This window comes from Typha angustifolia, chromosome 15, assembly GCF_048772165.1.
Source record: "Typha angustifolia cultivar Huaian chromosome 15, ASM4877216v1, whole genome shotgun sequence".
Classification (NCBI taxonomy): Eukaryota; Viridiplantae; Streptophyta; class Magnoliopsida; order Poales; family Typhaceae; genus Typha; species Typha angustifolia.
The window spans coordinates 2,684,695-2,696,093 of NC_133253.1; the positions used below are offsets into that span (position 1 = coordinate 2,684,695).

At 41.3% G+C, this 11,399-nt stretch overlaps 2 protein-coding genes across 3 annotated transcripts; both read right to left on the reverse strand.

Annotated features, from left to right (window-relative positions):
• Positions 1 to 270: 270 nt before the first annotated feature.
• Positions 271 to 1,630, reverse strand: LOC140778216 (homeobox-leucine zipper protein HOX12-like). Its single transcript, XM_073122823.1, has 3 exons — positions 1,294 to 1,630; positions 913 to 1,220; positions 271 to 801 (listed from the first exon to the last, which is right to left on the reverse strand). Exons 1-3 carry the CDS (start codon positions 1,382 to 1,384, stop codon positions 550 to 552), a joined length of 651 nt encoding a protein of 216 aa, XP_072978924.1. The 5' UTR covers positions 1,385 to 1,630; the 3' UTR covers positions 271 to 549.
• A 6,052-nt stretch (positions 1,631 to 7,682) lies between these two features.
• Positions 7,683 to 11,210, reverse strand: LOC140778206 (uncharacterized). 2 transcript variants are annotated; one of them, XM_073122808.1, is made up of 3 exons: positions 9,399 to 11,210; positions 8,997 to 9,307; positions 7,683 to 8,370 (listed from the first exon to the last, which is right to left on the reverse strand). In XM_073122808.1, the coding sequence occupies exon 1, from the start codon at positions 11,128 to 11,130 to the stop codon at positions 9,547 to 9,549; it is 1,584 nt and encodes a 527-aa protein (XP_072978909.1). In that variant the 5' UTR covers positions 11,131 to 11,210; the 3' UTR covers positions 7,683 to 8,370; positions 8,997 to 9,307; positions 9,399 to 9,546. The 2 variants fall into 2 exon arrangements, with proteins under 2 accessions (XP_072978909.1, XP_072978908.1); XM_073122807.1 differs by having other exon boundaries at positions 8,997 to 11,210.
• Between the last annotated feature and the right edge of the window lie 189 nt (positions 11,211 to 11,399).

Below are 11,399 nucleotides of genomic sequence, written 5' to 3' on the forward strand. Positions count from 1 at the left end.
AAAGAGATTGAAGTTTAGAAAGGTGAGGAAACAAACAAAACCCACAAAAGAGGGGCATAAGTACTCATATCGGCAGGGTTATGACACATGTTGCTTTCCTAATGGATGCCTTCAATTTTAGATCTGTTATCCTTGTTATCTTCAATGTCCTTTTCAATCTTTTTCACACAAACAATTAAACCAACAAGGAGAGAGAGAGAGAGAGAGAGAGAGAGAGAGAGAGAGCTTAATTAGTAGTACATGGTAAACTAGGACAATTAGTACGTACAGAGACATTAAGAAGATATATGACATCTTGATGCTTTAATTAACCAATAGTCCCACTTGCCTTAAAGCAAACACAACTATAGTACAACGATCTAGCTAGCTACTTGTTACAATTACAAGGTCAATATACATAAATATACCCTCCTAGCTACTAGAGATAAACCTTGCTTGTTAGCAGGAGTAGCTAATACTATTCAGGGAATAGGACATTCAATTTTACATGGACACTAATCACATAAATCATGAGCGCAAAAACTAACACTACTAGTAGCTCTCTCTTTTTTACATCCCATACAAATTAACCCACTCCATCGTGTAGTTAGGATAGTTGTTATAATCATCCATATAGAAGTCAGCCTCTCCCTCCACCCCAAATTCTCCGACCAGAGGACGGTAGGTCACTGTCGATAAGGACGAGCTCGGGCTACCGCCGCCGCCGCCTCCGCCGCCACCACCCGAGGGTCCGTTAACGCCGGCAGAGAGCTTTGTTATCTCCCCTTGGGCCTCTACAAGCCTCTCCTTTAGCTTTAATACCTATTACCACAAAACACCTACATAAGTTCAATACTAACATTTGCTATATGGATTTAAGAGAGAGAGAGAATTCATTGATGGTAGTTAATTAAAAGAAGAAAGAAAAACCACCTCGTTCTCGAGGTGGCATTTCTCGAGGACGACGGTGTCGTGAGCGGACTTGAGCTTAACGTACTCCTCCTCGAGTTGCTTGCTCTTGTGCCTGGCCCTCCTGTTCTGGAACCAGACGGCGACCTGCTTGGGGTCGAGCCCTAGCTCGCTGGCCAGGTGGACCTTCCTCCCCGTCTCCAGCTTCCGCTCTTTCCCGAAGCTCGTCTCCAAGAACTTGACCTGCTCGTCGCTAAGCCTTCGCTTCTTCATCTCCCCTTCCGAGCTATCGCCTTTCGACTTCTTCCTCCTGCGCCTTGTTCTCTTCTCCCCTGCTCATATATACCAAGTGTAATTAATTTGCCTTAGCATTACATCGAAGGTCGGATAAAAACTTATGCGTACCATCTTGGGGTTGAGTATAGAAGCCAGATGAAACATAGGAGGAAAAGAGCATGTTATCTTCTCCGTGGCTCATCCCTGCAGTCTTAGCCATACTGCTGCTGCACACAAATATGATGACTTAATGACTTCGTCTCCTTCTCCTCCTTCTCCTTCTTCTCTCTCTCTCTTTTAGTCCAGCAAAAGAACATAGCCTCTCTCTCTCTCTCTCTCTCGCTCTTTCTCTCTCTCTCTCTCTCTCTCTAGGTGAGGAAAGAGAGAGTTTTTTTTTTTTTTGGGAAAAGAAAAAGAAATTGATTTGGTTTTGATTCTTAGGGAAGAGGGGGAGGGACTAGTAACTGTTTTTGAGAGCCTTGGTGGACAGCCTCGAGGGGCCTATATTTATAAGGGAGGTGGGGGGAATTATTTTGACGGAATTGCCCTCAGGGTTGGGTGAAAATAGCGGGATTGCTACATATACTATAAATGAGATGAGGCGTATCCGAACGTGACACCTAGTTCGGACTTCGGGGGACGGGGCTGCCATTTGCACCACTGCTACTGGATTCCAGGAAACAGGACTTCTAACGTTGGCGCCGCCTAAATTACGATGCTACCCCTACTCGATGTGGTGCAAGGGACCGCGAGGACTTTCCTGCAAGCGCCCTGCAGCTGCCGACACGTGTCCCAGTGGGAGAGATGGCGCTTTCAGTGGAAAGGCGATGGGGACGGAGGGGCATTTCGGGAACTGTGGGCGTACTTTTTCTTATTCTGCTACTATTTATGGATGGCATTGGGGGGAGGGGTGTGAAAATATTTGGCAAAGCTTTTGCGACCGAGCCGCTGTACCTACTTAACTATATTCATGTAAATATCATCCATTCTCAAACTTAGCACTATCCTCCAATCCTCTTTTAATTAATTTAACACACAAATTTTCTTCTTTTAAACAAAAAAAAAATAGAAAAAGATGAGGGAGAGGGAGAGGGAGAGGGAGAGGGAGAGAGAAAAAGAAAAAGAAAAAGAAGCAAAAAAAAAAAAGTTAATTCCCAAAATAGACCCATATCCCAATGTTGGCCACTTTAAAAGGCCTCGTACGAACGAAGGCTTTCTCCTGTTCACCCTCGTGGGGGGGTGAGGAGGCCCCCTCTTTTGGACTTGTGGCCTGATGGATGACTCCAGACCTGTGGTCATATGCACGGCAGTGCTCTTCCCATAATGCCCCCCCTCTTGTCCAGGCGTCGTTAGTCCAAAAGGGATATAAATGGATTGGCGTTTGGAGATAGGACTCTACTCTGATTGGCCATTAATCTTTTTCATAACTCCTCCTGTTTTCTCTTTTTCCCATGGTTGTTAGCATGCAACTAGACAAAAAAAACAACAACAATTAAAAAATGCTAAAAATAGAGATGAGTATCAATAAATAAATATATATATATATATATAAATGGAGCTATGCATGCGCGTGTAGCACGGTAGCCTGAACCACGAATTGCCAATCTTAGCAGGCACCTTACCTTATTCTGTTTAATGGATATATCTTCGAGTTGAAGAAGCTACTACCACTGCCGATCTAAGTTGCGACCATGATCGATGTTCTCGAAGATAACTAGTTTTACTTTTTAAATTCTTGCTTGCTATAAGAAAGAGCGTAGAGATAAGATGATTTGACTGACATTGGTCTCCCTTTATGTACACTCGTCGCTATGACTAAGAAGAACTACTGTGTCGTATTTCTCTCTCATTAAGACCAAAGTTAGTTTTTATTTATTTATTTGATCAAATGTTAAATATATCCAACATGGGAGTGGGTAGAGAGAGAGAGAGAGAGAGAGAGAGAGAGAGAGAGGATAACATGGAGACAGATGTGTGCACATGGGGCGCACCAATTGGGACTTACACTTGTCACAAAGTCTAGAAGTGCTAAAGAGGGGACCGTAGTCCCCTATACGCCCACGTTTCGGCCTCTCCTTGGCCCTAACGCCTTCTTGCCTATTCTGGTCCATTCACATTGCACCAAATCCCCCTGCACGCATGCCACCCCGCCATTGGGTGCCTACATGATCCAAATTCCATGCAGATGCAGTAGATAATGCTTTTCATGCAAACTTCGCCATTCCCTTCCCCCCCTCCTCTCCTTTGCATCGAACCAAAAGGAGGCAGCCGTTTATAGTAACCAGTGTTCACATGTTCTCAGACTCTTTTACTTTGCTTTGCGTACGTCCTTGTTGTTGTTCAAGCCAAACAAATGTTGACAACTTACACGATATATATATATATATATCTAGACGACCACTAATGTGAAACACATGCAAACAAATTTATTTATATATCAATATTTACCTACTCCTTATGATCTCTCTCGAATTCTAGAGTACTATGGGATCATGACTCCCTAACCTGGAGTTAGCATTAGCATTCGAAAAATCTATTTACCTCTCGGAGAGGATTAATTTTTATAATGGAAAGTAGTAGAGGGGTCCCCATATATTGCATCGCAAGTGTAAGTGTAAGTGTGTGTGTGTAGCTTAGCTGGTTTGCCTCTCTGAGCTAGATCTTATCCTCGTACCATATATAGCAGTCCTTGCATTTTTCTTCACTCTCTTGCCAAGCTTATCTCCAATCTTATATTGGGAGGGGGGGTGCGGGGGAGAGAGGGGTGGGGGGCTACCTTACCAACTCTCTGGCCGAGGAGTTCTAGAAGGCAAAGTTAATTAGGGTCACTAGAGTTGGCAATGTGGGCTTATCGCCATGAAATTATTCCACACTGTGTGTCTATCAATTGGTTGTTCAACTCCACTAAAGTTATGTAGGGAAGAGATCATGAGCCTGAATGATGTTAGGAGAAAGAAGAACCACATTGGCCCCATGTTTGCTAATTGAGATGGTCCAATCTTGCAAATGCTTAGGGAGAGGCCATGGTAGATAGAGGAAAACAATGTTAGTGGGAGTATGTCAGTAGGTGACAATCATGTGGGTGAGGTAAAGTTGCATGGACATTACAACGTGTCATGCCACACTTACAGTTTGCTTCTAGATAACATCTACCTGAAAATATAATGAGTACGTTCATGCGTTGCTTAACTAGTTTAAGTTAATTACCTAACTTATATTCTAAATTAACAAAGTTATATCAAATCCAAGTAGATCCAATTAACCCAAATGAGGTACAAGCTAGACCAACCTGTAAGTACTTGTTAGAAAAATGAACCTGCAGGTCACAGTCCCAATCTAGACCAAGGGCCACTTGAATCAAGGTGACCATGCATGAGATGTACTTATAATAATAATAGTAATAATAATAAAGACCTAGTTGCTCCCCTTGATCGACTCACGTGTCAATTCATTAAACCAAGGTAAATTATGGATAAGGATGATTGAATTATGCTAGAGAGAGAGATTCTCTTAAGTAAGCTATCAAAGTTTGATTGCTTCCAAAGTAGACATTAAATTGTAAAATGAGTGGAGGGGAGAGAGAGCTGAGAGAAAGATACGCATGCATGCTTGCTTTGATTTGGATTCCCACCCCTCACATGCCATCCTAAGCCCATCCTTTTGCCATCACTCTTTGACAAACCCAAGTGGATTATATATCCTTAAACAAAGGGTGCCATCCTTATCCCAGACACCCCTTGCCTGTGTTTCCCCATTTCCAACTAGTGGCATGCATGCCAATGACTTGCAACTTTGAAAGCAAGCACATTAGTACCACCTAAACCCTCCCCCTCCTCCTCTAAAAGATGTAGATTTTATTACTAGATTATGCCAAACCAACACCTGTGCCAATCAATAAAGCAAACTGTCAATCTACTCCTCACAAGACCAAAGCGCGATTAACTAGCTGTCTTTGTACTAGGTCTGACAAAATTAGCAATTCAATAATCCAGCCAGAGCATGCTCCTCGGGGGCCGCATTCGAGATAATAAGCTGCGAGATTTGTCACTGTTACCTCTCATTAATTATATAGTTAATGCCATACTATTTTGCGCCTATTCAAGGCTAGCTAAGAAGAATCGCCCTGAGCCTGAGTGCTGGTGACTTAGAAATCCATGAAACCTGCCATAATTTATGCCACATTTTAAGGGGATCAGAGCTAGCTAGCTTTAAGCCCAAGGCAATTCAAAAGCTGGTTTTACTGTTGGAATATGAGAGACCCAACACTACCAAATTAATTAACATTGTTAGTTGCTAGGGTCTTAGAACATCTACATCACATTAACAAACAAACAAACAAACAAAAAATCAACATATACTCATTAGTAAGTCAATATATTCTTTTTTTTTTCTTGCTTAAAAATGCATCTGATAAAAGCCATATGCCAAAAGCAAGGGATACATTTATCATAATAAAGTTAGAATGTGTAGGTGTTACTATTCTTTGGTTCATGAATCTTAGATAAGCCTATTACGTGGCTACAGCTTGAGCACCATCACTGAATAAAAGGGGAGAGAGAGAGAGAGAGAGAGAGAGAGCTGATGAATTAGTCCTCTCTCTGTCCTCTCTCTCTCTCTCTCTCTCTCCCCCCCCTCTCTCTAGTAGTTGTCCATATTGGTAGGGGGGACCTTGGAACATTCACGCAAAAGCAAAGCAAAGGCCAAGAAGTAAAGTGAGAGAGAGAGAGGGAGAGAGAAGAGGAAGAGGAGCCCTTTGGATGGTTGGAAACAGATTCGTAGCGCCAAACTCGAGGCCTTGGGAGGATTAATCTAATGAGGAGTTGATGGATTCCGAGCTTAAGCATGATTAAGTAGGCATTAGATATGGGATTAGGGAAGAGGTTAGACATGTAACGGCCTTCGTAGGCCGAAACGTGGCATCTCGTACCCCTTTACTTTTGCGAGGCTTTACTCACATTCTAAGCTGTCAACCCCTGTGGGTTTCTTAGGTGGCCATTATTAACTGGAGCTCGCTTCCCTGAGCTCTTCTCCTTTTTTTCTAAATTATTTTTATACAACATGATGTGATGTGTGGCGTGACGTACTCCTTCCACGTCAGCACTTTTTCTTGTTAAGCAAATCCCCCCCCCCCCCCCCCCCCATGTTACGTTTCATGTGTGAGAATTTCCCATAAGAAAAAGGGAAGTTAAATAGCGTATTTATTTTCATATATTTTCTATAGCATGTCAGTCGACTATTAATTTTCTGGCTTACTTATTCGGCCCAAGTCAAATCCAATGTATAGATATGGCCCATAGAAGAGGCGATGATCCATTTCATTGTAGTATTTTCAAATGATGGATGTAGCCGTTGGAGATTGTGCCTCTCTTAACACTTCGTAACCAAGAGTAATACCAATGTGTAGGATTTTCCAACACACGAATGAGATTATTCACGTACTATTAATCACGGTGACCCTGGATAATGGGGTAGAATTAATATTGATGCATGCTTCTCCTTATCAGGCCAATCAATTATCCAATTCGCTCACTGGAAAAATTATGGCTTCATCTTTATAAACGCCCTTAACATAGTTTGGGTTTAGATAGTGTTAGGAGTTACACATGTCATGATTTTGTCGTATATCCGATAAATCTCAAAATTTCCAGGGAGCCGATCATGCAATACAAACCTATTTTTGTCATGCTTTTATTTTATATATTCTTCTTTCTCTTCCTCTCTTTTCTCTATTTTCTTTTAGAGAGAAAAATTAGCTCCAGGCGGCTCTTTTTCTCTCCTTCCCCCATTTCCTCCCGTTAAGAATTCAGAACAGAAGCTAAAAAGAAAAGATATCTCTCCCCACCCAGTATGCGCCATGTTAACTGGAGACTCGTTTATAGTTTCACCTGCTATCATGAGATGCTGTTGGCATTGGATGAGGATTCGCATGATCAGTTTGAGTAAACAATGTGGGTGCATGCTTTGGAGATAAGGCAACGTGCATGCTCTCGTAAAAAAGAAACAAGAAGAAGAAGAAGAAGAAGAAGAAGAAGAAAAGATTTTCCCTCCTTTCTCTCTCTTTAAAAAAAAAATCCGAAGACGCAAAATTGCAGCAGAACATAAAAGGTAGAGAGATAGGGTTCGATGGAGGCAAAGATTCAAGTAAAGCATTTGTGCAAAATTGCAGTTGTGTGTGTTTCTTAGTTGATAATCCATTTGTCGATTCTCATTTCACTGTTGAGTTCTTGATGGTTATTCTCCGATCACTCTTCCGACCGTTTGAATTGGACCAAAAGTAACAGTTCTGATCATGATTTTGGTGCACGAGCAATACATATGCTTAAAAAGACTAAAATTTGTTTTCACAAATATGATGCAAATTATAAAGTTTTATTTTTACGGACTACTTTCATATATAGTTCATTTTATCAAATTTAGATTTTATCTGTTGGAAATTTGTTCTCATTGATGCAATCACTTCCTTCTAGAACCACAATATATTTCTTTCCAAGATGAAGAATGGATATCCAAATTCACAATGACAGGAAACTGTTTTGAGTTGCTAAACTATTTTGTCTCAAGCATTAGCACACTTCAGCTGGCCAACGATTTTGAGCAACAGACACGTTCAGGTGTGCTTTTATATGCATACAGATTTCAGAGAGCCAATGTTCTTCTTGGCGTAAAAGGAGTGGTTGTGATTGACATAAATATCTTTTGTCAAGAAGTTGTTTGATGACTACAACCATTCTTCTGTATCTACTGAAGCCTAATTTGCTTCACAGAAGATCGAATTACTCACTGAACTACTGAAGCCTTGTCAAGACCAAAATAAGGAATAAAATCCGAAGAAACAAATTGCAGCAGAACCAAAAATGTAAAGATTAAAGATGGATAATAGAATTTTAACTAACCTAAATCTTAAGCCCGTGGGAGATAAAACCTAGAGGCTTTCTATTTCATCCCCAAATGTGACTGAGCCTAGCGATGACGATATGGTTCCAACTTCCATAGAGGCGAGCATCACCAAATGACTTCAGTGATTCCAGAATATGACCGCGGCGTATACACTGACCTTATGACATAAAGGAAGTATGCGGTATCAGTTCTGTAGTGAGCATCCACCTCCCTTATATAATCACTCAACTTATGTAGCTGGAATCTCTTCCGGTAGTTGCAGAAAGATGCCGTCAGATTGATTTCCAATGCTCATAGGAATCTCTGATACTGCATATAGCATAAAGATGACAAGTGAGATTCTTTATAGTAACAGCAATAACTGTACTGCTGAAGGAAAGCTAAAAGTTCTGAAGAGTAGCGTGAGTAATGATACATGGAACTCCATATATGAAGTATTAGCTTTTTTGCCAATAATCTTGTGAAAAACTATTACAAAAAGTTCTGCATCAAAAGATGCATATAAAGAAACCACAAGATAAGTCGTCGACCTAGAGTTCTTAACATAAGGGGGCTCTATGATAATGAAACAGCTCACCCCGTCTTAAATGTGAGCTATAGCCTATAGTGCATGCCCATCCTATAAGTTAGCTATTCAAAAACTAGAAAATTTTGCTCTACTCAATAATAGAATAAAAATAGTTTTCTTTTCTTTAATCAGCTTTAATATTTCATGTTATAACACATGCCCTGCAATATTTGGTGTTACTCCATGGCAAAGAAAAAGAGGGACCAGCGAAAAGTGCAGGTAAGGAAGAGAATCCATGTGCCAGGATTAGGAAGAAAAATCAGAAATCACCAACAATTTCTCGTGCGCAATCATAGTACAAGAACAATATATTTTTCAACTGTGTAATAAATATCTAGTAACTTGGTATCACAAGAAGATTACTTACTCAGTCTAATAAGGATCGAGATAATTAACTGCGCAGAGTAGCAAAAACCAAAGAAATAGTAATATTTTTGCAAAATGCAGCTTCAGCATCCAGTTCTTTTGGTTGGCAACAACTCGTATTAAGATTCTTTTGGATAGTTTGAGGAACCAAATTGAAAGCCCACAAGTTCATCAATGTTATGTTTCCCCAGATATGACAGTATCAGGGTATCTCAAATTCTCAATCATCCCGAAATATGGCTCTCACCCTCAACATATCAGCTGGATCTTGATGTAAAAATAACCCGATTGTAAGGATTCAATGATCTTTAGCTACAATGCCACCACCAAAAATGATATCAAGATTGTTGAGCTACCAAGTTTATAATTTATTTTAATACGCCAAATTACAACATGAGGAGACCTGTTAGATCGATGGCAGACGAAAGCAGCTCTTCATGAGTAGCTCATTGACATCTTCAGCACGAATTCATAAATGTTATTTCTGTAAACTTCCAGCCAGTTTTATAATATATTATCAATTGAAACTCAAAATCTCTCCTCCCTGTTTGTTAACATCCGCTTTCCACTTCTTTGTTTCCATATTCATTCTTAAAATAAACTTCAGGAATGAGCCTTGAGTCGACTACCTCTGACTGTAATCTAGTGGCCAAGTGAGTTTTCCCAGTACCAGAAAGCCCCGTAAGAATCTCTGACAGCAAAGCCTTATCAGGAGCCATCCTTCTCTCCATCATCTCTCTCAGTACTTCTGTTGCTCCTTCAAAGTCTTGATTCCCGCAGAAAGTCGATATCAACAGCTTATATGTATCATGATTCGCAAGAAACCCACTTTTCTTCATTGCCTTGTAAATTTGAAATGCACGTTCAGAATTCTGTCTTTTGCACTGCCCACTAATAAGAGCAGCAAAAGTTGATCCATTCGCGGCAACCTTTGCTTTGTCAAGCTCCTTCACCAGATAGGCAGCCTTCTTTGTCTTTCCTTCATTACAGAGCCCTAATATAAGAGCATTATAAGTCACGATATCAACCTCCACTCCATTCTTTACCATCTCCTCAAAGAGCCTAGAACCCATCTCACTATTGTTCATCTGACTATAACCATTGATCAAAGTATTGTATGTCACAGTGCTAGGACTAACTTCTGCTGCTTTCATCTCACTGACAACTTTATTGGCCTCATGCAACTTCCCTTCCTTGCAGAAGCCATTGATCAAGGTATTGTATGTTATCACATTTGGCTCCAAGCCTTTACTTTGCATCGAATTCTTCAGCTTAACAGCAGCACTCACAAGACCATTCTTGCAGTGTGCCGCTATCAACGTATTAAAAGAAGACACAGTAGGACTAAAGCCAAGATTCTCCATTCTCCCGAATACATCCAAAGCCTTGTCTAACTTCCCCGACTCACAAAATGCGGACATGACCATGTTAAGAGTAAACACATTCGGCGAGATCCGACACCGACGCATCTCACGGTAAAATGCCAAAGCAACATCGTTCCGGCCCAAACCAATCAAAGAGCTTATGAAAGCATTGCAAGATCGAATGTTTGGAAGAAAGCCATAATCCCGCATCCGGCAAAACGTGTTTGTCGCATCCCTAAGCTTCTTCACATGCGCATAAGCCTTAAAAATCGAATCGAACACACCTGGCGAGGAATCGCATAGGCGGTACGAGCGGAGGACGGCGTCGAACAGTGCCGAACTGGAAATCCGCGAATTGGACAACAGTGAACTCCTCAGGATCGACTCGGCGGACTTGAATCGCTTGGATTTGGTGAGTATATGAAGAATTATGGATTGGGTATCAAGGGATTGGGAGTTGGGGTTGTGGAGAAGAGCCCAATTGTAGAATTCGAGGGAGAGGACGGGGTCCCCTCTGATTCGGAGGAGGAGATGGGTGGACCGGAACGGGGTGAGGTATTGGGCGAAAGAATCGAGCTTGGACCACTCGGAATGGATCAAATGGCTGTGGAAGACGGAGATGAAGTCGAAGTCTTGGCCTTTGGGATCTGGAAGAGTGTGGTGAGGGATTGGGAGAGAGGCGAAGGGGTTTAGGGTTGGATTGGGATTAGGGCTTTGCTTGGAGGTGTTGATGGAGATGGACGAGAAATAGCGAAAGGTGGAAGCTTTCATTTGGAAGACGAGAAACTCTTCTGAGTTGAAGAGAGATTCCAGGGGAGGAGGAAGAAGAAGAAGAATAGAAGAGAGTTCGGTTTTTTGCATATATATCCTTCGAAGATTTGTATTTACGTGCACTTAGCCCTTTAAATTAGTGGAAGAATAAGATACTTCTCTCATGCACACGTAAGAAGACAAGGTAACGTCTGGTTTCAAATTTCACCACATATGGCATTTGAATCATCTGAACTGATATCGCTTGCCCTTTCCATATTTTTGTTTTC